This window comes from Polypterus senegalus, chromosome 4 (genome assembly GCF_016835505.1).
Source record: "Polypterus senegalus isolate Bchr_013 chromosome 4, ASM1683550v1, whole genome shotgun sequence".
NCBI lineage: Eukaryota > Metazoa > Chordata > Cladistia > Polypteriformes > Polypteridae > Polypterus > Polypterus senegalus.
The window spans coordinates 211,499,554-211,526,915 of record NC_053157.1 but is presented as its reverse complement, the minus strand read 5'-3'; the positions used below and the strand labels follow the sequence as shown (position 1 = coordinate 211,526,915).

The following is a 27,362-nucleotide window of genomic DNA, read 5'->3' as shown; positions in this document are numbered from 1 at the left end:
CAAACAAATCACCAGGACCAGATAATATTTATCCTCGTGTTCTTAAGGAGGCTAGCAAGTACATATATAAACCCTGGACTAATATTTTTAGGAAGTCACTGCACACTAGGTAGACTCTGAAGGACTGGAAAATGGCAAATATCATTCCATTATATAAAAAGGATGACAGGGCAGATGCAAGCAACTATAGGCCAGTAAGATTAACATGCATCACTGGAAAATTAATGGAAGGAATTATTAAGGATAAGGATAAAGCAGAACATGGCAAGAACAGAGAGTTTTTCTGAATAGTCAACATGGGTTCAAGAAAAGGGAGATCATGTTTTACCAACATGCTGAAATTCTACAAGGAAGCAGCAAAAGAATATCAAAGTTGGGCATATGATATTTTTATCTTGACTTTCAGAAAGCATTTGATAAGGTGCCAAACGAGAGGTTGGGCATCAAACTAAAAGAAGTGGGAGTTCAGGGTGTGGTGCAGAAATGGATGCAGAATTGGCTCAGACACAGGAAGCAGAGGGTGATGGTACGAGGGACCTCATCAGAATGGGCTGATGTTAAAGAGTGGTGTTCCACAGGGGTCAGTACTGGTGCTGCACTATTTTTAATATATATATAAATGATTTAGATAGGAAAATAAATAATAAGTTGGTTAAGTTTGCAGATGATACCAAGATAGGTGAATTGGCAGATAATCTGGAATCCATTATATCATTACAGAAGGACTTGGATAGCAAACAGACTTGGGCAGATTTGTGGCAGATGAAATTTCATGTCAGTAAATGTAAAGGATTACATATAGGAAGTAAAAATATGAGGTTTGAATACACAATGGGCGGTCTGAAAATCGAGAGTACACCTTATGAGAAGGATTTAGGTGTCATAGCAGACTATACTCTATTTACTTTCAGAAAGTGTTCAGAAGCCATTACAAAGGGTAACAGAATGTTAGGTTATATAGCGCCTTAATGTGTGGAGTACAAGTCCAAGGAGGTTCTGCTCAAGCTTTATAACTCACTGGTGAGGCCTCATCTGAAGTACTGTGTGCAGTTTTGGTCAAATTCAGAGAAGAGCAACTAGGCTCATTTCAGGGCTACAAGGAATGAATTATGAAGAAAGATTAAAAGAGCTGAGCCTTTACAGTTTAAGCAAAAGAAAAATAAGAGGTGACATGATTGAAGTGTTTATAATTATGAAGGGAAGTAGTAGGGCTTGGGCTGGTTGAAATCCCAACATGTTATATTCTTAACATTGGAGGAGTTCTGGACCAACCGATTGTTATAAATCATTTTGCCAAGCTCTACTGTGAATAAAAACATCACATATAAACACTGGACAGTATCCAGAGTCTTAAATGATTCAGCCATTGTTATCCTGTGCGTCATTATTTACACTGTACATTAGAAGTATTCTTACAAACACCCCAACTATGGGAAAAGAACTCAAAAGTACTGTAAAAACCAGAACATGATGTGTGTTCAAGCCATGCATACTGCATCCAACCAGAATGAGCACATGTAAATTATTCCTAAAGTCTTTTGTCACCATTTTCAGTTGGTGCTTGTAAGTAAAGCTTCAGGTGAATTTAAACAGAACACCTAAAATATAGTCTTCAACTCTTAATCCAATTAAAAAGGATATTGATCTCTTGAAGTCAAGGCATTTGAGTTTCAGACAACTTAGAATGAACAGTTTGAAAAGGCTCCTACTGTGCTGGTAGGGCTTGTCTAGATTCACAACTCCAGCAATAGAAAACCACAGCAGGAGCTAATATTACCCAAAGATGGGAAAATTAATACATTCATAATAAAAGGTTATATTAGGTGTGATTACAGCAAAAAAGAAACAGCAGGCATTACTTGGTTACCACTCTTAATCCCCTCTTCACTTCAGATTTAAAAGCAAAAACGCCATAACAACGTTTGCAAAATGAAGAACAAAAAATTGCTTTCCCACTTGATAATTGTTGCTGGTGGCTGCCACCATGTGGAATAATTTTGTAGATGCACACTTTCAACTTTTGAAAATCAAAGGGAATTTCGCCAGTTTGGCAGACAATAAAAGGCGAAATGCCAAGCAGACAAAAATACAAGGTTGCAGATATTCATTTTTGAATTTAACTACAGAAACTCCCAACTGATGGCCAGTAGTTACTATAGGTTGTTTCTGAACACTTCCTTATTTGGCATTTACAAATGACACACAGTAAAAAGTCTGATTCTTTACACAGCAGACAAACTACTTGGCCATGTAAGCCCCAAGATCCTTTTCCAAAGCCTGCATGAAGCGATGATTAGTAAACAAAAGCTGGCCATGAGGCAGAAACCGATTAAGGATGGCCTCAGTACGGTCAGCTTTTAGAAGGATGTCAGTGCCTGGTCCCAGAAGGCGCAAGTGCTCCAAGCAATGAGAAGCTAGTGTACGTAGAACATTCTCTGCCAGCAGAAGATTATCATGAGGTTCACAGACCATTGTGAAGCCAACAGAGATTACCCCCAGCCATAACACCACCTTTTCCTGCTGGAAGGGTTCACCGGCTAATAGTCTAAATATGCCATAGTCAGCATCCAGAAGGGCAGAAGATTCATCCAAAGTGGTCTGGGATAAGTCAAGAATGGACTTCCCTACAGCCTGGCGTGACAAACTGCAAGCTGACGTGACTTGCCTGTAGTGGAAGGAGAGGGAGAGAGAGAGCACAAAACATTTACTGTACAAAAAGCAAAAGAAATAATAGAAATAATGGTGACTGAATTTAAAGTGACAGCACTTTGCCTGTCCACAAACTTCCATCAGTTCAGATTGTACTTTCCAATCTCTCAATGGATGTGACAACTCAGAAGCACAGAAAATTAATATTACACATACACTATATTGCCAGAGTTTAGTTAATAAAATAAAAACAGTTGGGGGAGAAATTAAATTGTGTTTGTTTGCCTAGTGCTATTTTGCCAGATGTCTGCATCTGTCTGTAATAGTTAGTTCTTAAACAGCATAGTAAGTACCACAAGAACTACAAAATAAGGTACAAGACAACATACAGGAGATCACTACAATCAGAAGAGCCGACACTCCTTCTGTATTGCATTCTTTATACAAAAAGCTAATGCGAAAGCTACTGTATGTGTGTATGATGATTCCTGTGTGATGATATCTCCACCTTGGAACCTTGAAAAAAACATTATACAGCACTTCACTGAAACATTAAAAGAAAAACAGAAAAGTGCTCAGAACAGCAGAAAATATGCTCCGTCAGCTGATGCGTACTTAACTTTTCAACATCTCATCATGTTCATACTTCTGTTAATTTATTTGATCTACAATTGTGACCATTTGATAATCTATCAGATGTCTTGTGGCAAGAACTTATCAGTACTGCTTTAGTTTAAAAAGTAAGTCACCTTAAGTTTTGCTTCAATCAGATCTGGGTTTTGTACACACTATGTTTAGTGTGGGAAGATTTTACACCAGAAGTGGGAGTTCTTATGTATGATTTTGCAATAGCTGAATTATCTTCATGAACCCTTTTATTGAAACATGGATCCCCTTTAACATAAAGCAGCTGTGATGGACACAGGACGGTGCACATGGACAGGCGTCTGGACCGGAAAGAAGAGCAGTTCCTTAACCAGACAAGAGGCCAGCCCTACGCCACTCCAAGAGGTGAGGCAAAGAAACCCCAATCTCACCCAGAAGACAAGCATGGGATGTCAATGCCAGAAGGAATACACTGGCATCCCGGCTGGGTTAGATCCAGAAACAATACCTGGCTGGGAGGCCCGTATAATGGAAGGACTGGGGAGGACATTTGATTCAGTACATTTCCTCGCCCAGGACGTTAGGTGGCAACCTCCCTGGTTTAAAGTTTCCAGACAGACTCTTGCAGGGCATGCTGGAACCTGTAATGCCTAAGTGCAGCCCAGTGGTTTTCTGTGGGGACTGCCAGGTGGAGCTGAAGGGCTTAACAAATCCCTATATGGTGGGAATTCCGATTGACCCGGAAGTCAATTTCCTGACTGTCTACTGGGCAGAGACCTGCTTCAAAGAAATTTACTTGTGAACCACCGGGGGGCATTGCAGCACCCTAACCCCTGACACAACCTTATAAACACAAGTCCCATTTAAATAAAAGAGGTTTATTTTTACAGATACCTACCACAAAGTTTAAAAGCACAATAAACAAAACTCTCTTCACTTTTCTTTTTCTCCTCCTTTACACCCCCCCAGATGAGCTTTGTCCACTTCCACCCGACTTTGACTCACCTGGCTGAGGTTGAGCGAGTTCTTTTATCTTAGATCCGGAAGTAATTCCGGGTCATACGGAAGTTCTGTAAATTGGGAAACAACCCCCAACAGCACCCCCTTGTGGCACCCAAGGTCCCCAACAGGGCTGTGTTGCCAGACGACATCTCCCAGCATTCCCTGCGCCAATATGGAAGGCAGCTGCCATCTCATGTCCTGTGGGAGTAACGTTTCCCCTGTAGCATGTTTTACAACTCATGGGTTGTCCATCCATTCCTTCTGGCCATCTTTTTTTTTTTTTCTTAACACAGCATGTTAAAGCACCAACACAGGGTGAAGCCTGTCTGGATTTAGTATTCTGTAATAATCAGGATAGAATTGAGGGTGTAGAGGTGATTGAACCACTAGGGTCCAGTGACCATAATATAATACAATTCTAAATATTTTGTAAGAGTACAGATGCAAAGACTAAAATTGTTAAGATGAACTTTGGTAGGGCTAATTTTGAGCAGATGCGACAAAGTCTAAGTAGGATAGACTGGGATAAGCTTTTAAGTGTGGAGACAGTCAAGGAGCAGTGGAACAGGGTTAAAACATTTTAAATATAATTAGGGAAAGGAACATACCTAAAATTGGAATTAGTAAAAAATCTGATAAACTCCAGAGTGGGTTAATAAAAACAGCTGTACATGGTGTATAAGAGTAATAACTCCATTGCGAATTGTAGGGAGCATGAGCACAGGGTAATTAAAATATGAAATAGACAATGAAATAGCAGATGCCCTAAACTTACATTTTTCTGAGGTGTTTACAAGTGGATAACCTCCCAGTGGTAAACAGGACTACTAAGGAGGTACTGAGGGATTTGGAAATTGTAGAGGGAGAAGTGCTGCTCAGATTAAATAAGATGAAATCAAACAAATCACCAGGCCCAGATAATATTTATCCTCGTGTTCTTAAGGAGGCTAGTGAGTACATATATAAACCCTTGACACATATTTTTAGGAAGTCACTGCACACTAGGTAGACTCTGAAGGACTGGAAAATGGCAAATATCATTCCATTATATAAAAAGGATGACAGGGCAGATCCAAGCAACTATAGGCCAGTAAGCTTAACAAGCACCACAGGAAAATTAATGGAAGGAATTATTAAGGATAAGATTGAGCAACACATGGCAAGGACACGAGTTATTCTGAACAGTCAGCATGGGTTCAGAAGAGGGAGGTCGTGTTTTACTAACATGTTGGAATTCTATGAGGTTGCAACAAAAGCATATAATCAAAGTGGAGCTTATGATATTATTTATCTGGACTTTCAGAAAGCATTTGATAAGGTGCCACATGAGAGGTTGGGCATCAAGTTAAAAGAAGTGGGAGTTCAGGGTGATGTTTTTAGATGGGTGCAGAATTGGCGCAGACACAGGAAGCAGAGGGTGATGGTGCGAGGAACCTTATCAGATATGGCCGATGTTAAGAGTGGTGTTCCACAGGGGTCAGTGCTAGGGCCGCTGCTATTTTTAATATATATAAATGATTTAGATAGGAATATAAGTAACAAGCTGGTTAAGTTTTTTAGATGATACCAAGATAGGTGAATTAGCAGATAATTTGGAATCCGTTATATCATTACAGAAGGACTTGGATAGCATACAGGCTTGGGCAGATTTGTGGCAGATGAAATTTAATGTCAGTAAATGTAAAGTATTACACATGGGAAGTAAAAATATTAGGTTTGAATACACAATGGGTTGGTCTCGTCCGATGCGAGAGATGGACGTCTGAAGTGGAGCTCCGCTAGCAGTGGTGCTATTTTTCATATTATTTGCTTATTATTCTGAGATATCCTGTATTTATTCAACCCGAGAGGGACCGCTACAGTATATGTAAACACATATAAGCATGGCCAACAAGAAGGGGGGTCGAAAGAATCGAAGACTAAAGCTACATCCAAGCTGCGATCAGCAAGCCCTAGTTCGAGATACGGCCTCTCAGAGACAGACCTGGATCAGATGGGCGAAAGTACAGACTCCTCGGGACCACGGTCCGCTACATCGTCGCCTGCTGAGAGCGAAAAGGGGAGCGAAGGTGCGATCGTGAGTGCAGATGTGGATAGCTCGCCGATTGGAGAGGATTACCTGAAACTGGAAAAGGCCGGGAGGTCCGCGGCTTCAGTTACGCAATCACGCGGGACTGGAGCAGCGGAGACACCGGCTTCAGCAGAGTCTGCTGCTTCATCTACGGTACAAGAAGGTACATTTGAGCTATCTGAACTGAAAGTGTTGCTCGCTGAGCTCAGGCAAGATATAAAGAAAAGCGAGAAGGCTAATGAGAAAGCAACGGCAAAGGCACATGAGAGACTGAAACAGGAATGGAAACAGGAGATGAAACAGGCCAATGAATGTCTGCGACAGGAAATCCAACAGGCAAATGAAAGGCTGCGTCAAGAGGTACAGCTTGAACTTCGACAGGTGCTGGGTAAAATTGAAGAGCGCATTGAGAAAAACTCGCTAAACTGAGCACGCTTGCTGATCGATTGGAGCATCTTAGTGAGACATTCACGAATCGGATCGAAATAGCGAACATCTAGCTGCCAGTGCCGAGGAAAGAGCAGTAAATGTCAGTTGGAATGTAAAAAACTCGGAGAAAAACTTGGAGACAGACTGGCTGCTTTAGAAGATGGGAATAGAAGGTATAATGTCAGAATTGAAGGCTTGCCGGAGAATCGAAAGTTTAAACCCGTGAAATTCGCAACTGAACTTTTTCTAAAATAATCGGGGCGACTTTAAAGCAGAATCTGAGATAGCAGCGGCTTACGCGACGCTGATCAAACACCGTCAGACCCGACCAAGATCTTTTATAGTCCGTTTTGAACGATTATCATTTAAGTTAGAGGTGATGGAACTCCTCAGGAAAAAAGGAAGATATTATATATGAAGATTGCCACATTCGCGTCTTCCCTGACTTCTCTCCAGCAACAGCTATCAAGCGCCGCCTTCTATAATATTAAACAGCGCTACGGCAAGCCAATGTCAAATACGGCCTCCTGTATCCGCAAAACTGAAAGTGGAATGGCAGGGTCATTTCTATGTTTTCGCTAGCAAGGAGGAGGCAGAAAATGAGTTAAGAAAGCTGATCCCGGGACTATTCTGATACATAATTGTGAGTCATGGCGGTAAATGATAAAGCTAGGATTAATAATCTACTGTCTGATCTATTTGTTTTAAAATACGGGTTTTTATCAGCATATATTCTCATATTCTTATATTATTATTACTTACTTATTACTTATCATTACTTAGTATTACTAGGGCTAAATGTTTATGTTTTATTGTGCTTAATTACGTTTTCCTCCTCTTTTTCTTTTCTAATTATTTCATGTGTACCCTAAATGAGACTGTTCAATATCATACCCTTGGTTTGCTGTTATTGCTATTACTGCATTAAGACTTGTTATGCTTGTTTTGGACACATCTTTAACACCATCACCTGGGTTTATTATCTGGGGATATCATCTTAATGCACTAAAATTGATGAAGATTATATGTATGTATGTATGTATATATATATATATATGTATATATGTATATATATATATATATATTAAGTGCAAAATTCTTTTCTTTCTTTTTCCTCTTTTAAAGACTATATTGGTAACAGATATCTCTATCTTTTAACCTTAAAGCGCCACTGCATGGGGGCTTGATGTGCTTTGGGCGTGCTCTGTCTCTGGGTATGTCAGAGGACTGGGACTGCATGAAGTGGGTTTTAGCCTCACCTGGGGAGGCAAAAAGGGAGGGTGGGGGTTAAGGGGAAGAGAAAGAGAGCAGGCTTGATCTATATCTAATCTATCATCTCAATCTTTATAATTATAACTATCAACGTAATAATAAGCTGCATGGCAACAACTCTTGGGGGAATAGGAAATTAAGACCTAAACTATTTCACTTCCAGTTAAGACTATAATATGACACCAAAAACTCAGAATCAGTGTCTCCATGATGGGACAGTTAACTCGTAAGCTGGAATGTTAAAGGCCTGAATCACGAATTAAAGAGAAAGAAAGTACTTTCTCACCTAACAGGTCTAAATGCTAAAATAGTATTTTTACAGGAAACCCACTTACTAAGTAAGGATCAGTTCCGGCTGCAAAAAGACTGGACTGGCCAAATGTTCCATTCTAGTTTTACAAAGAAAACTAGAGGGGTGGGAATTCTCATACATAGAACAGTACCATTTGTAGCATCAGATGTAGTATTGGATCCTGAAGGGAGATATGTGATGGTCATGGGAGACTTATCTAACTGTAAAATGATTTTGATAAATGTTTATGCACCTAATGTTGATGATAAGGAATTTATACAAAATTTATTTGCATCCATTCCCAATCTGAACACTCATAAACTTATAATGGCTGGGGACTTTAATTGTGTTCTAAATCCACTTTTAGATAAGACTTCCTCCACAGGGGAACGCAACTAACACCGCAAAGATAATTACAAAGTTTATAACTGATCACAACTTATCAGATCCCTGGAGGTTTTAAACCCAAATTCAAGAACATATTCTTTCTACTCACCAGTACATCATTGCTACTCAAGGATTGATTACTTCTTTATAGATAATAACTTCTTGCCTAAGATTAAATCTTGTAAATACGATGCTATTGTTATTTCAGACCATGCTCCGATGATCTTGGAGCTGAAATTACTAAGCCCCATACACTCACCCCAGATGGCGTCTCAATCCGCTTCTATTAGCTGACGAGAATTGTACTGAATTTATATCCAAACAAATTGAATTCTTTCTAGAGACAAATACATCCCCTGAGATCTCTGCAGGAACACTCTGGGAAACTCTTAAGGCCTTCTTAAGAGGACAGATTATCTCATATCTTTCCCACAGAAATAAATCCGAGCGAAGAAAGTAGCAGAGATAAAAAGCGAAATTACTAAAATAGATGAAGAACATGCCAGACTACCAAGCGAGACTCTACATAAGAGGAGGCAGGCTCTACATTCAGAATTAAACCTCTTGACAACTAAAGAAACCGAACAACTAATTTACAAATCCAGACATCATTATTATGAACATGGAGAGAAAGCTAATAAGCTTTTAGCAACAAATTCACAAGCAAGAAGTGCAACGCAATCTCGTAATTACTAACACGAATGGAGATAAAATCATCGAACACAAAAATATAATGTGCACTTTTAGAGACTACTATAAATCCCTATATACTACTGAGTTTAAAGAAGACAATATACAATCTAATGCATTTCTGGATAAATTACAGATACCACAAATTGACGCTATTAGTGTGGAGGAGCTCGATAAACCTCTGTCATTATCAGAATTACTGGATGCTATAAAGTCACTCCAAGGTGGAAAAGCAGCAGGCCCTGATGGCTACCCTGCAGAGTTTTACAAGAAATTCTCCGCTCAGCTAGCTCCCGTCCTATTAGCAACATTTACAGAAGCCAGAGATAACCAATCTCTTCCACAAACCTTTCGCCAAGCACTAATCACTGTCTTTCCAAAACAAAATAAGGACTTATTACAATGTGCATCATACAGACCAATTTCACTTCTGAATAACGACGTTAAAATACTCTCTAAAATCATAGCTAGAAGGATGGAGAAAGTGCTCCCTCAATAATATCACAAGACCAAACTGGATTTATTAGGGGCCGACACTTATCTTCAAATCTTCGACGCCTGTTTAATGTAATATACTCACCAACTAAATCAAACACCCCAGAAATATTATTATCATTGGATGCAGAAAAAGCATTCGACATGATTGAATGGAAATACCTTTTACTATTTTGGAGAAGTTTGGGTTTGGCCCGAACATTTGTGCATGGATTAAATTACTGTATACTAACCCAGAAGCTTCAGTTTGCATCAATAACATTTGCTCAGACTACTTTAAACTAGAACGTGGCACAAGACAAGGATGCCCTTTGTCACCACTGCTGTTTGCAATTGCCATTGAACCACTGGCAATACATTGTCGAAATACTGATCAGATAAAGGGGATTAGCAGAGAAGGACTGGAACAGAAAATCTCATTATATGCAGATGACATGGTACTGTATATATCGGATCCAGAAAATTCTGTGCCTGCAGTCTTAGCAGCACTCACAGAATTTCAAAAGCTCTCTGGTCTCAGAATTAATCTGAATAAAAGTGTACTCTTTCCGTGAATTCGCAAGCATATAATATTAGATTAGACACCCTTCCTTTTATCATTGCAGAACAGTTTAAATACCTCGGGTAAACATCACAAGTAAACATAAAGCTCTTTATCAACAAAATTTTGTCGTCTGTATGGAAAAAATTAAACAAGACTTGCATAGATGGTCAACCCTTCATCTCACACTAGCTGGAAGAATTAACACTGTTAAGATGAATATTCTTCCTAAGCTCCTTTTTTTATTTCAAAACATACCAATATACATTAATAAATCGTTCTTTAAGCAATTAGATTCAACAATAACCTCATTTATTTGGAATTCTAAACATCCACGCATCAAAAGAGCGACCCTACAAAGACAAAAGGCAGAAGGCGGCATGGCTCTACCTAACTTCCAGTTTTATTACTGGGGCAAATATACAGTCGATAAGAACCTGGACACAAATAGAAGAACATACACAGGCATGGACCGCAATAGAAGTAAAATCCTGCAGTACTTCTTTGTATTCCTTGCTTTGTGCTCCAATAAACACACGTTATCGGCAATACACTAATAACCCAATTGTGCTCCACTCACTTAGAATCTGGAACCAATGTAGAAAGCATTTTAAGACGGAGAAGCTTCTTTCTGTGGCACCCTGCAAAAGAACCACCTCTTTCAACCCTCACAAACATATGCAGTTTTTAATATCTGGAAAAATTTGGAATTAACTTGCTTAGAGATCTTTATATAGACAACGTCTTTGCATCCTATGAACAATTACGTTCCAAATTTAACATTCCAGCTACAAATTTCTTTCACTATCTTCAAATCAGGAACTTTGTTAAACAGAACCTTCCAGATTTTCCTCATCTTGCACCCTCATCCACGCTGGAAAAATTATTGCTCAATTTCAAGGAGTTAGACTCCATCTCTACAATATATAAAATCCTTTTACAATCCCTTCCTTTCAAAGATCCAAGAGGACACTGGGAAAATGACCTCTCAATTAATATATCAGAAAAGGAGTGGAAAGTAGCAATGCAGAGAATTCACTCAAGCTCCATATGCAAAGCATACAATTATACAACTCAAAATTATATATCGAGCACATCTGTCTCGACTAAAACTCTCCAAAATGTTTCCAGGGCATGATCCAACCTGCGAACGTTGCAACCAAGCCCCAGCCTCACTAGGTCACATGTTCTGGGCCTGCTCCAAATTAACATTATTCTGGACAAAAATTTTTAATTACCTCTCAGACAGTCTTGGACTCACAATCCCTCCTAACCCATTAACAGCTGTGTTTGGGGTTCTTCCAGAGGGTCTTAAAGTGGAGAAAGACAAACAAACTGTGATTGCATTCACTACACTGTTGGCACGCAGACTTATTCTGATAAACTGGAAGAACCCAAACTCTCCTCTTTTAAGTCAGTGGGAAACTGATGTGTTATATTATTTAAAATTGGAAAAATCAAATACTCAGTTAGAGGATCTGTGCAGACTTTTTCAAAACATGGCAGGATCTAATCAGTAATATTTTGAAATGATTTTATAAAGCACAGAGAATTTGTTGATTTAGGTATTTTTAAAAGCCTTAAATTTTACACCGTTTGGCTTGCTCTCTCTCTCAAGGGTGGGGATCGATCTGTTCTTAGCATAATTCTTTTTTTTTGTAAAACTTGATTGCTATGTATTGAGTGTAATAAAATTAATAAAAATAAATAAAAAAAAAAAAATGAATACACAATGGGCAGTCGGAAAATCGAGAGTACACCTTATGAGAAGGATTTAGGAGTCATAGTGGACTCTAAGCTATCAACTTCCCAACAGTGTTCAGAAGCCATTAAGAAGGCTAACAGAATGTTAGGGTATGTAGCACGATGTGTGGAGTACAAGTCCAAGGAGGTTCTGCTCAACCTTTATAACACACTGGTGAGGCCTCATCTTGAGTACTGTGTGCAGTTTTGGTCTCCAGGCTACAAAAAGGACATAGCAGCGCCAGAAAAGGTCCGGAGAAGAGCAACTAGGCTGATTCTAGGGCTACAGGGGATGAATTATGAGGAAAGATTAAAAGAGCTGAGCCTTTACAGTTTAAGCAAAAGAAGATTAAGAAGTGACATAATTGAAGTGTTTAAAATTATTAAGGGAATTAGTACAGTGGATCGAGACTTGTATTTTAAAATGAGCTCATCAAGAACACGGGGACACAGTTGGAAACTTGTTAAGGGTAAATTTCGCACAAACATTAGGAAGTTTTTCTTTACACAAAGAACGATAGATACTTGGAATAAGCTACCAAGTAGTGTGGTAGACAGTAAGACGTTAGGGACTTTCAAAACTCGACTTGATGTTTTCTTGGAGGAAACAAGTGGATAGGACTGGCGAGCTTTGTTGGGCTGAATGGCCTGTTCTCGTCTAGATTGTTCTAATGTTTTCAGTCTGACTCCTTCCTCTCTCCTGGCCAGGATGCCCATCTGCTGGCTTGGAGCCTCCAATATGGGTAAGGAACTGTACCCTTTTCTGGTCGGAATGCCCATCCAACTCCCGTGGCATTTACACTGCATTCAAATGCCATGGAACTAACCACATTTTCTCAAAATGTTCTAAGCACTGTTAAGGTAAGTGCAGTTATTTTATTGAAGACTTTCAGACTCTTTGTTAAAGAAGTTTTGTATTGTATAGTTTGCATGTGTGTATTATTTATTGATAATAAATTTTAAACTGTAATGGGCAACTTGTTTATTAAGACAGATGCTCTTTAAAAACAGAAACAGTAATATGGAGGACTAAAACGTGATAAATAATAAGGTTGATCAGTACATTAAAAATGAGTGTCGTAATATTTTTGGCCATATCCCATCTCTACTTTAAAGTCTTACATTTTTAATTATGCCTTTATTTATTAATTTTGGACATTTCTTTAGCCTTTTATTGTATTTTTTGTGGATTATAGTACTTTATAGCCTGACTCAGAATATCTCTGAAGTGACACGATCATTTATAGTTGCCACATTTCAACTTTTTAATTCTGTATTTTCTACACAATTCTACATTCTCATAAAGTTGGCTTTCTGCAAATTAAAAAAGTCTGTTTTAGTGTAGATTGGCATGTTTTCAAAGATAATTTCAATTTTTCCAATTTTGTTGATTATTATTGCTCACAAAATAACTCCAATTTTTATTATCCTGCCATTACTGATCGGAAAAGATGAGCTCTAGACAGGCATCAGCACATGTTGGGCTGGAAACAAACTGGGTGAGAAACAGTCCTTTACCATGAGCACCACTTCAGATTCTTCTAAGAGGGGTTTCCTAATCAGAGTTTGGGAAGTTAAAATCCCCCGTGATCACGTCATCTTCTTTATTTTACATAATTTGTACTGTTACTTGAAACATCAGAATGTGGAGGACTTTAGTAAAACCCAATAACCAAATCTCTGGATTTCTTACATACAAGTTATACCCCAGTAATTCTGACTTGTCAACTTCTTTTGTCCTGATCTTACATGCCTGAAGTTTGCTTTAATGTCTAGTGCCACACTTCTTTTCTTTCTTTCTCTGATGAATGATTTATAGTCGCTATTATTATATCTCTTTCCATTACTCCATTATTATTATTTGGCAAATCCATAATTCCTACAATATCGAAATCCAAGGCCTCAAGTTGATGCATTTTGTTTGAAATGCTCCTTGCATGAAGCAGTAAACATTTTAACTCTTTGAGGGCTGAATATTTCCCCCCCACCCAACGACTCAGCACACCAAACAACGGTTTCACACATAAATCAACATCAAACGTCTGTTGCTCTGTTCTGTGGCGACTGTCGCTGCCTGTTCGCTATTTCTGCTGGGCGGCAGGCTGGCTGCCTGGCTGTCTTCACGTGGCGGTGACAGCCACAGTGCAACACAATATTGGTTTGTCCCTCTTGTCATCGTAAGTGGCGGTTCATCAACTCCGCGAGTGTATTCAGCACCACAATCAGCTGGAGACAGATGAGCGGATGCCGGTACCTCACTTTTGTTTTTGATCTCCATCAACAGATCACCTGCACCAAAATTGGTATTCAGCAAGTCAGATTCCGATTCAACGACAAAATATGCAAAAATCGTCCACAGAGTATGTTGCTTTGCACATTCGCGTTGGTCTCTCGCCTGATGGCGATGCCATTTTAGAGGTTGTTTACTCTTCGCTTCTCATGTGTGTGCCGGTAACCTAAGTCAAATCAATCAAACCATCTTCCCTACTAGCAAAGAGAGTCAAACTAAAACAGAACAGCGAGTTTTGTCGCCATTTACAGCAGATTACTGTTCTCTACCCCTGAATTTTTCAGCAAAAGTTGACATCCGCCCTCTAAGAGTTAAATTCAGAAATGCACTTAATGTATTTCTGGACACAGTTTCACTTTATTTGACTATTTTGATTTAACGTCATCAAACTTTAATAACCTGGGGTCTCATTGTCCAAATTACCTTATTGGTCTACTATACTTTCCACAGAGAATTACAGTAAACAAACAACACTGTTGTTGTAACGTCACAATGTAACTGATACCTGACGGTTTGAATCGTCCTTCCTAAAATGAAGCTTCTGCTGTATACAAGGCCCTTCTGGAGAGTATTCATGAAGCCATTTCAACATGTACTGAAACAGGTGTCACCCCAAATAACATGATTTTAACCGTTGTTATTAAGCTTAAACCCAAACCCCTATGACCTTACCTGGCCACCGCTGCTATCTGCTCCTTCTGCTTGAGCCGAGTTACTTCACGGTTTTCACTTGTGGCCTCTAAGGTCTCGATGCTAAACATCTTTGAGTACAGGACTCTACACACTGACCCAGAACCAGCATTTCCAGGGCAGAGGGTGTGGATGACAAAGGCATGAACCATGTTCAACCACTCACATGCCTGCAAAAAAACAGATGCATAATATGTAGGGTCTAGTCAGATGAATAAGAAAAAGAGAAACGGCCTGGCTTGAAATGCCTCATTGAGGCCCACACTACACTGGCAGCCATCCATTTAGTACATATAACAATAACCAGGACTCACAAGGCTCCACTTTAAATAGCAAAATGTGCAGAAATACAGTTGGTCCGTACAGGTCGATCCATTTTGCCAGATGGGCAATGATTATAAAGGCTGCTTTAAAACTCAGAGAATATGTTGGGTACTTTTCAAGTAAAAGTTATTTCTTCATAAGCACTGAGTATATGCAACTGTGTTCTAAACTTAAATACATTAAAAAAAAATAAATCTTGCCTGCATTGCCACTTTATAATGGAGGTTACTAGTGTACAACCGAAAAAAGAAAAAAAAACAGTCTCCAATCATTGCTCCACATCTAGCAATTACACACTCATTGTAAGAGTTTATATTATACCTGTCATTTTTGAGGGAAAAAAAAACACAAAGTCCCCCATTTTAAAAGTAGAACAGTTGTGCACACCACCTCAGCTTTTATCTTCTTTCGCAATAACCTTTCACCCCTCCAGGGGGTGTGGTTTCCTCTCGCAAGACCAAATCAAAGTAAGCTTTTAGTACCATGTGGTTGGTTCAGTTTTGACTTACATCCATATTTATATAAGAACTCGCACAAGCAAATATCTCATGGTATCTTTAGCAGGAAGATGCGACAAAACGATTATTTCCAGATTCCTTTTGTTGTAACTGGAAGAAACGAAGGGCATGTTTTCTTTTCTTGAAAATTTTGCCACTTCACTGGTAAGCTTTAAGGTATTTTTCTCATCAATAACCCCATCCTCCAAAGCCTCCACTGGAAAGTGCCAGTGTGGACAAGATACAGAACACAATTTTGAATGACAAATGCATACATACCATGTACTGTATGTCAAGAAATAAGTTTGACTTGAAAAATACCAAATAAAGAGGAAGTCAAACAATTCCAATGGTAAAAGCCATATTGTGGGGTGAAAAGATGCAAAATGATTTTGTAATAATAATAATTCTTTGCATTTATATAGCACTTTTCTCACTACTCAAAGCGCTCAGCAATTGCAGGTTAAGGGCCTTGCTGAAGGGCCCAACAGAGCAGAGTCCCTTTTGGCATTTACGGGATTCGAACCGGCAACCTTCCGATTCCCTCGCCTTAGAGCCACCACTCCGCACATGAATAATATAGTTAAAATGATCCTGGTCAAAGTAGAAAGAGATTTCAACAGAAACCATTTAGACAAAATGTTGAAGGAAACAGGGTCAACTAGAACTATAGTGTAAGAGACCAGTGGTTAAGATTGAAGGAGTGAAGTCGAAACAGCCAGCTTTCACCATTACTGTAAAATCAAGACTGGTGTGTGAAAGGAATGCGAAAGTCTGGAAGGAAATAAAACTTGCAGATCAACTACACGACTGTGACAGACTCTGAGCAACAAACGGTGAAGGCAGCGGCAGTGGCGCTCATACTCTGTCCTGGGGACCCTCTGTGGCTGCCAGTTTTTGCTCCAAACAGATTCACAATCAGTGATAATAACTGATCTAATTTAATTAACAGGCCCGTTTCCTCTCGTCTCTTATCCTGCATTCAGTAAAGCACAGCAGTATTATTTTTACATTTATAAGACATTTAGGAATATCTCCGTTTTTGTTATAGCTCGTATTTCTTGACTTTTTTTCTTATTATTTCCCCCTTTTTCCGCATAGTTTGCTCCCTTCATTGTATCCTAATAAGGACAACTAAAAACATGCCAGAGCAAACAACACTGAATGAACTACTGTACTTCAGCATCAGACCCATTAAGTAGGAAATTAAATCACCAGAATACCTGGAAAAGTTGAATGAAAATCAGTACAAAAATATTGTTAAAAAGTAAAACAAAAAAAAGGGTTCACATTACTACATTTTAATAAAAACGTACCAAACTGACGTGTTTTCATTTCTACATTAAGCACAAAACACAGAAACTGGGAAATAATTTTCTTAATTTGGCTGGAACTCCAGTTAAAATGAAAAACCTTCTGCCAAATTGGGTTTCCGGGACCAAGTTTAACAATAATAATTATTCTTGACATTTATAGAGCGATTTTCCCAGCACTCAAAGCGCGCTCCACGTAAGGCGGACCCGGAAAGCGACCCCCCAATCTCCTTAACTGCAAAGCACCAGCGCTCCCTGCGTGGAAAACGCGAACAAGAAAGCACTGAAGTCTTAAGGAGACCACATCAAAACACGCTGCAGTGGCAGTCGCAATTAAAACATCAAGGCAAAAAGATAAGAAAAAAGAAAAGACAGACGACATAAAAAGCACTTGGTTACCCAGGTTCGCTCCTTTCAGACAACGAAAGTTGCGGAAGTGTTTTAAGATTCTGTCATTAAAACAGAATGTGGAGAAACGGATGTTTAGTGACATTCAATATATGAAATACACTGAAGCAATTTAAGTGGCAACCCCATCAAATGATCGATATCGCGCGAATGTAACTCAACCAACGTCTAAACGCCATTCTAGAGCAAAAGAAGAAATGGAATGCACATATTAGACAAATCTAAACTGGTAAAGACAGGCTAGATGAAGCAAGATTAACAGACGCACTGAATTTAATGTTGTTAACAATCGAAACAGTACAAATGCCTGCAGACAACCCATGAGCTGTTTTTAAAAGGAGGTATTTCACCTCCACATTTAAATTATAATAAGTAAAGGTGAAGAAGGACAGATGAAGAAACGGGATTCCTCTGCCTCGTTCACCACACTCATAATCGATAGAATTTCAAGAATATCTAACCCGACTGCTACACTACAGACATCCAATTATCTAACAGTTATACTTACACAATGCAGCAGGATAAGCTGCGAGACACAATAATGTAGCAAAAGCCAATATTTTGTCTTTGACTTTGACGCTTTCACACAGCGACGAACTCACAATCGTTTAAAACAGAATCATTATTAAATGTCATTATGCATTAAATAATCTCTTATACATAAACATATGTCTTTCGTTATCGTCACAGATTTAAAATCGCCGACTCTTCCACTTCTCTAATTTTTCGTGTTTATTCACGTTCGTCGGTCCAGGAGAGAGAGAAAGTTCTGATTGGGTGTGGGTGGGATAAAGAGAACCCGCGGTATTCTCTGGGAGTTTGAGTGAAAAGGTTTACCGACTGGCGTTAAGTATAGCTGCTAACAAACTACAACTCCCAGAAGGCATTCCACACTTTCCTACCAAGCTGTGCCTATGTGCTCAAAATCGGATTTGTTGTTACGATTATCGTGTCAGCCAATGCGATTAAGAGGCTTTACAGTACACAAAACCGGAAGAACAGTTCACCGAGGAACCGTTTGTTAAACTTATGTTCTAAACTTATACTTTTGATTTATGCACTCTATTAAGTATACGCAGAATCGAAATTTATAAAAGTATTTCTAATACATACAGCGTTGTTTAAATAGATTGAAACGTAAAAGTTTCGCTCTTTGTTTCAATATGCATCGCTTAGAATGTTTGACGTTTTGACAGCCAGTTCAGGTTGTAAGAGTACTGAGGTAATTTTAAGGCAATGTGGATAAAATATTTCCAAAACAGATCTGTTAACTATAGAGTTTTATGAAACAGATCAGTAACGGCAGGGTTATAACATTGCTTGAACACTAGAGGGCAGCCAAACACCAGGCCAGTATCAAAAGCGGCTCAAAATGGGCTTGTGCTGGGATTAGTGCGTACCATGGCGGGTGAAATGAGAGTTAACTGGCTAAAGAGGAGTGGTCACCCGTCACCCATCAGATTTCATAAAGTTTCAATGGAATCAATACTAAAGGAATTACTTGGCCGAGAACCATCTGTTCGATATAATATGCCTTAAAGATCTTAACTGAACTGCAACCTGAAATGGACCACATTATTTGGGCATCAGAATGCAAACTGAATTCAGAAAAAGATGAAGAATGACAGAAGGAGTAACAATAATGTGTATTTTGATTGAGAAATTATGAGAAAGTTTCCAACAAATTATATTAGATGGAAAACCACCAGGGGGCACCCTAGAGCAGTTGTGTTGATTCCTTTTAAATCAGGGGTGTGAAACTCAAATTCTAGGGGACCGTGAAGGCTGCAGGTTTTCATATTATCCACTTTTCTAATTAGCGATCTGTTACTGCGGCTAATTGAACATACTTCTTGTGTGTTCATTTGAATTAACTTGCCTAATTATTTTCTTTTTCTTTAATCAGCAGCCACGCAATAATGAGACACAACAGATGACCAGCTAACATATGGGGCTCAAACAGTACTGCATTGCCAACATTTTCTCTCCAACCAGTCTCCTATTTATCTTTTAGTGAATCACGTTATTTCATTCTATAGCATGTTGGTCTTCTCGTTTTGCCACACCAGGCAATTCCAAAGATTGGCTTTGTTTTTTCAGAGACCACCATCCAAATGTTTCACAGACCACAGCAGATCAAATATTTCTCAGCCGTTCACTTTATTTATTTTATTGAGACGGATATCGTATCATATGGAAGACCTTAGGTGCAAAAAGGGATCTAAGTTAACCAGGCTATCTGCTGTTTCTCTTTGCATGTCTTTATGGTGTAGCAGCTTGTTAAACAAAAAAAATAAACAATTAAAATGGCAGTTAATTAAAATCACGACAGTGTATGTTTTTAATTAGCATTAGTAAAGGATTACTAATGGAAAAAATGGTTGGAATGAACACCTGCAGCCACAGCGGCCCCCCCAGGATCTTAATTTGGCATGCCTACTCTGGGGCCTTGTATGTCAGTTGCAGCACTGGCGGTTATCCTTCTCCTTGGCTCAGGTCATCTCTGACTGGACCAGTGTCACATCTGATGACATAAAGCACGTGCCAGTCGGATCTGATGACTTGGAGACCTCCAAAGCAGACTGAGCCCAATTAGTTACAGGGAGGACTGTACTGTGGTAGATGTAGTTATACAAAATTCCATACCAGCTTCTTCAGTGATTTTCAAATTATATGCTAGGATTTGTTTCTATTGTATTTCTTTTTCATTTTTTTTTCAACCTTTTTCCTAATGGGTCAACACAAAATACATTAACTCTGACTGCAGAAGACACAAATAAAGTTCTATCTATCTATCTATCTATCTATCTATCTATCTATCTATCTATCTATCTATCTATCTATCTATCTATTGTAGAGGACGGCCGGCATCTCATCCTGGCTAGGATGCCCCTGAGATGGAAGGATGGGGGATGGCAGCTTTTGCAGGACACGGCTTCCCCCAAAATGCTAGATGGCAGCAGCTCCACTGGAGTGTAACGGTGCCCCGGATTCCCGCAAGGCACCCTGGAACTTGGAGTGCGGTTTCTCAGCCCTGTTGGGTACCGTGGGTATCGCCAGGAGGAGCTGTGAGATGAGCCATGCCTCACCTGTAGCCTGGAAGTACTCCTAAGTCACAAGGATGGGAGCCCTGAAGTACTTCCAGGCTGAAGAAAAAGCCAATTCTCCATCTGACCCAGAAGGAGATGACTGGGGGAACACCTCTCATTGGCGAGTGATGAAGCCGAGGAAGTAGGAGGTTGAGCGCCGGGCTGTACAACTCATATTTAGCTGGCAGAGGAGATACCATGATCACCAAGGTGCTTCTCCTAGGGTGAGCCTCATCCATTGCAGTCACGTGGTCGGAAGGACAGAAGCACTTCCGGGTCAAGGACTATATAAAGGACTGTTGGAGAGCTGGAGTTGACAGGGTAGTGGACAGAGCTGACTGGGAGGAATGGAGGAGAGATTTGTGTTGATTATTGTGTTTGTTATTGTTGTATTGCCTGTGAATGGTGGCGGAGGTGCTTTTGGGCACTACAAACCAGAAGAAAAGAATTATAAACCTTTTTTGGTGATTTTACCCTGTGTTCAGTGTGTCCATCTTTTGGATTGAAAGGGGCAACGGTGACCCCTATCTATCTATCTATCTATCTATCTATCTATCTATCTATCTATCTATCTATCTATCTATCTATCTATCATATAGTGCTTTATACTTCTATCTATCTATCTATCTATCTATCTATCTATCTATCTATCTATCTATCTATCTATCTATCTATCTATCTATCTATCTATCTAACTGGAAACATGTATCTATCTATCTAGAAATCACAGGTTTTGGTTATCCTGGAGTAAAAGTTTGGATTTGTGGGACATAGAAGGTGGCATCTTTTCATATGAAGTGCACACTTCAATAACTAAGGTGGTAGGATAATTACAGTTTTCTGGCACAGTTAGTAAAGAAGAACAGGGCTGGCTAAAACACATGTCCTGGATCATTTGGCCATGTCTGCCTTTGTGACATGAAATAAGATCCTATAAAACCACTATATAATAAGAATACAGTAGATGTGACAAACACTATTTGATAGATAGATAGATAGATAGATAGATAGATAGATAGATAGATAGATAGATAGATAGATAGATAGATAGATAGATAGATAGTACATTGAAAAGTTTAAAAATGTAACAATGTGTTTTTATTTTTATTTTTTTTTTCTGTTTGGCACAATTAACCCCTTTTGATTAAAATAGTAACAATAACAACATTGTGCTGCACCCTGAGAGCTATCTTTGTATATAGCGGATATTCTTTTTTCCGCTTGTTTTTGAACAGTCCTCAGATGCTCAATTTAATAGCCTGCACAGGATTTCCTTGCGCAAAGCAAGCAAAGGCAGAGAACCAGAAGGAAAACACATCTGAAGCCAGATTTGTTCTGTCACCAAGATGAAAGCCTGTGCATTTTCGTAACCTAAATCAATCTTCTTTATTTACAAACTGCATCGAGTAGGTTGCTGATTCTCTTAGCAGGAATATTTATTGCTTTACTGAATAGTAAAGTAGGAAAAGGTCAGTACAGACAGGCTCTGCTTCTTCCAAAATGACGATGATGTCCAACAACTGGTAGGACTCAGACCAAAGGGGCATCAGAAAGAACTGGCATAATGCCACCCTAAACTGAATTGGGCTGGGATGGTACAGAGGCTCATGCTAATGCTCCAGCAGCCATACCTCCTGCACTTCAGAACAGGTAGTCCACTGAGGGTCAAGCATATTAGGGCCCAGCCAGTACTTGGAGCTGAGACCAGCCTGTAAACCTTGAGTGAAGCCATCAGGGGGCACTTACCCTGTGGTCTGTGTGCAGTGACAGGGACACTATTCTGAACAAACAGTGACATCTTTCAAATGAGATGTAAAACTGACTTCCTGACTTTCTGTGGTCATAAAAGATCTTTTGAAAAGGGCAGGGTGTACTAAATTGACTAAATTGCCTGCTACGGCCTCATCTCATTCTGACCCCGAGTTGTCCTCTGTCTCTAATTGCCTAGCTCTCTCTCGTCCCATCAGCCTCCAACAGCTAATGTGTGGTGATCATACTGGCGCAAGAACTTCTTCCGTTACATCATCCAGTTGGGTGGTACACATTGGTGGTGGTTGAAGTGGTTCCCCACTGTCTATGTAAAGGGCTTTTTAAGTTGTTAGAAAAGCGATACGTACAGTTAATGTTGTTATTATTATTATTATTATTATTATTATTATTATTATTATTATTATTATTATTATTATTTCTGCATGACAGATCCAGAATCCTGGATTCAGTCCCTGGTCTGGTTGTTGTCATTGTGAAGTTTGCAGGTTCTCCCATGTCTCCCATGTCTCCCATGTTGGTTTTCCTAAGCATGCACAGATGAAGTCCGCTGACCAAACCAAATGGAGCCCCATGTGGGTGTGTGCCCTGTGACTGGACTGGCACCTTGTCCAGATTTGTTTCCTACCTTTCACCCTTGATCGGGGGTGTATATTGAACTGGAAAGTGGGCATTGTTGCATGCTGGGTAAAGGCTTTGAGTGAGTGAATGTGCTGGAGAACATAATGAAATCTACCATACTAATGCATCAGAGAAAAAAGAAAAACAGTTTCATCCAATTATATACTCATTTATCAGTTGCTTTAATCCGCCTTATTCAGTTGCGTATACATCCAACAATTTACTAAGTTATGTACCCATTCATTAATTTCCTTAATTTTCTTCGTCCATTTATTTTTCTGTATCTGATAAACCCATTTACATCATTACCCTTCCATTTCATAAATCAACTTCCAGAAGACTTAGCCATTCAATTCTCTTTTTTAATAGGGAGACTCAGCCAGCCTATGCCAATCCCGACAGCACTGGTCACATCATAGGAGTCACCTCTGGACTGGATGCCAGCCTGACACGGTGTATATTCAGACCCTTGGGCACACTTATTCATTTAGAAACAACAATCACCCCATAAGTAGGCCCAGGTAAACACAACGTGAATATCCAAACTGCATAGGAGCCGCACTGGAAGGGGGCTGAAGCTGGCCGAGTACTACCAGGTCTCCATTTACATATCTGCACTGTTAGGCCAATATAATGTGTAAAATATTAAGGGTCTGGATAGAAATGTACTGCATGCCACCCCATAATTGTAACAGGAGGAGAGCTGAGAAAAGAGGCCTGGGAACTAAATATTTTAGTTTTTTTCTATTTCCCTTCACCCCCCCACAAGACACTTTAACAACGGCAGAGTTACCCTTAGGGTCGCTTTCAGATTAACATAATCCTCCCCCCAGCTCTTAAACCAATGGCCTGCGAAACTGACCGATGAAAAGAAAACAGCCAAATGTCACAGGAGGGCTTGCTAGTTGTGCAGAGCTCTTGATTAGCTATCAGCAGCGCCTGAAAGGCACTTTTAAATGTTGATAACAATGTTTCCTCCCTCAGACCCTCATTTCAACTCCTTACCACTACACACCATCCTCCCTACTGTGGCAAAAAGAAGTGCCTTTTGTCAAAACAAAGGGGAGAACTAGTAAAGCTTTTAACTGTGGACCTTCATCCCGATATTCAGTTTGCAAAATATGAACGAGTCCTCCCTATAATACTGAGTTTGAAAGCTGCAGAAATATGGGGATTATGGTGCATTGAGTGTGACAAACTGCAAAAACTTGAGGAGGTCTGCATCACCATATTTAGTTTCACACACTTCAGGTGCGTAAGGAGACCTCATGGTCAATTAGGTCATCTGTGGGGTTTTTTTTTGCTGTGCATCAGGTGCCAAGGGGTGAAGGGGTCCTTATTACCTTATGAAGTCTGACACAGTGCTAATATTTAGGGGCGTTCCCACTTATCATGCTCACTTGTCTCCCTCAGATACACAGCAGGGTCTTTAATCACTTTATAATGTTTGCCCCATTTCTTATATGGCACATAGGGTGTTTTTGCAATTTTTAATCAAATCAACGATAACGCAACGTATAACTGCCTGTGAGTGAATATCATTTCCTTCCCTGTAATAAATAACATAACTTTCTCGAATGTTTGTCCATGCTCTTTCTTTTTTCGGTTAGTCATTGATGTGTCATCTAGTACATATAAAATTATTGTCCTTATAATATTTATAACAGCTGAGAGCAAAGGAACTGTGTCTGACAAAAGCATTCACACGACTAAGGTTAGATGACCTTGGTCTTGTTTGAAAATAGTTGTAAGTTGGGCATGACTTTAAAGAATCTCGTATTAAAAGAGTCCGTCTCATGGGACTTCATACCACACCGTCGTTTTTGGAACCTTTTAATTCTCTCTGGCAACACAAATTAGACGATCTACAAGTCTCCGATTTAAAATTTAAATCCAAACAATATATTCAATCTCTTTTTGCTGTTCTGTTATTTCACCGAGTAATAATTATCTTTTGCTTGCGCTAATACGATCTTTACTATCACTTTTTTCGAATTTTCGTATTTCGATTTTCTCTAACCTGTGGTGGGCTGGCGCGTTGCCCAGGGTTTGTTTCCTGCCTTGCGCCCTGTGTTGGCTGGGATTGGCTCCAGCTGACCCCCGTGACCCTGTAGTTAGGATATAGTGGGTTGGATAAAGGATGGATGGATGGATTATCTCTAACTTGCTCTGCATGTGTACCGCACCAACATTCTCGCGGGACGTATAAGTGTCTCACCTAGAAAATCACATTTTATCTCCTTCCAAGATTTTTTTTTATAGTCTATATACATACTACACATAGTATATAGACTACATATCCTTACTGTGCACCAAACTCCAGGGCTGCTGCCATCTAGTATGTTGGGGGAATAAAAAACGTCCATCCAGATCTCTTTTTAATGGGTTGTCCATTCACCCTTTCCGGTCCTTCCTTCCAGGTCTGCTCCCTTTCCTGGCCGGGATGCCCGTCCAGCCCATGTGGCATCTACAAGAGCTATATGAGTAATATGGTGAGTAGGAGCAGATGTCTGGATTGAGGAGTACGGGAGTACGAGTTGTCTACTGCCATATTTGGTTTGTACACTTCAAATACGCAGGGTGTCTCCATTACAGTATCTAACTTGTTCATCTCTGTTGATTTTGCCATGCATCAGGTACATAGGGGACTGTGGGGGTCCTTATGACTTTATTCAGTGTGACATCCTGTAGTTACTTAGTGGGAATCTCCATTGTTTTCCATTGTAATGAATCAGCCCTGACGTGCTGAAACGGGCCGAATGCTACAGCTCACCATCCTAACTAGAAGGCAGCTGATAAACAGGATAGGCCAATATCGCACCCTGCAGCGCCACACCATACGTCCCCTTCTGAAATGTTCAGTTCAAACAGACGAATAAAACATATACAGTATAAAAAAAAAAACAGCTATAAGGCAGCATCCGTAAGCAATGTGAAATATATTATACAAAAAAGAAGGTCAAGCAGACAAGATGAAAAACAGCCACAATTCCTTTCCTGCCCTCCACCAACGTAAAGTAACCCCTATACGTGCAAACAAAGTCACTGTATCCAGCTTGCTTCTTTTCAATTATTTAGTGGTGTTGGTCGCTGTCAATTTTACAATACTTCAGGTGCCTAGCAGTGTGAGGCGGAAGGTGGGTCCTTATCACTTTATTCAATTTGACACGTTACAGATAGACAAGAGGTTCTCATCAAAACTGAACCAATCAGAAATCACAGATGGAGAGCTCATCACCATATTAAATAGACACCAAAGGAGGGACATTCAAAAAGTTTCCACACTTTTTTTTAAACTCAATTTATTAAGAATTTCAAAAACAAATCTACACAGTCACCTTCGTTTGCGATGTAATTTTCCCAACGCCATACCAGCTTTTTAATGTCCAATTACTGCCCCATCCTTCTTCACCAATTCCAGCGGAAATATAAAAGTGCGGAAACTTTTTGAACGTCCCTTGTATATACAGCAACGTCATCATCAGTTGGGATTTCCATCATGATATAACTTTATCATACAACACATACACTGGATTTTCTCACACTGCCACTAGAAAAAAGCAAGAAAAGAAAACAAACAGAAACTGACGTTTCTATTATTGTATTCCTCTGTTAAGGTGTTTTAGAACTCATGGATTCTGAATATAACGTTTTTTGTTTAATGACCATTTTAAAAGTTGAAAAAACTTTCGCATTGTGCCACGATTGCATCTTTGTTTTTCCTATAGGTGACCCAATGTGAGAACAAATGTGTGAGGTGTTTCGATGGCAATCGTACCCAGAATTCCCCAGTATATGCCTTACCAAACTGACCATAAAAATGAAGCGTATGCAATTCTGGATTTTATCTGGATTGTGGATGAATCCATGTGTAGAGCTAACAAAAATCTTTTAAACATTGGCTTCCCGGTTTAGAAATGAGTTCTGGTTATAGGGCTTCAAATTAATTTTGATGATATATCAGTTTGACCTCTGGCATTGATTTTGGCTTTTTTCTCCTAGTCATTATCGCTCATATTATACTAATTAAGTAAACTTAGTGGTTACTCAACTTTTGCGTCACTTTTGCGGCTGTCCACTGCCTTGTCACACTGTCACGCATGCGTATCGGAGCTCCTCACAGGTTCGATCGAGATGAGTGATAACCCAAGGGAGGGCGCTGTCATTAAATTCCCCTTCTCATTTT

General features: G+C 39.6%; 1 protein-coding gene across 1 annotated transcript; it reads right to left on the bottom strand.

Moving 5' to 3' along the window:
- Positions 1-1,348: 1,348 nt before the first annotated feature.
- Positions 1,349-18,505, bottom strand: ap5s1 (adaptor related protein complex 5 subunit sigma 1). The gene is made up of 3 exons (XM_039751931.1): positions 18,208-18,505; positions 15,140-15,327; positions 1,349-2,665 (listed from the first exon to the last, which is right to left on the bottom strand). The coding sequence occupies exons 2-3, from the start codon at positions 15,307-15,309 to the stop codon at positions 2,239-2,241; spliced, it is 597 nt and encodes a 198-aa protein (XP_039607865.1). The 5' UTR covers positions 15,310-15,327; positions 18,208-18,505; the 3' UTR covers positions 1,349-2,238.
- Between the last annotated feature and the right edge of the window lie 8,857 nt (positions 18,506-27,362).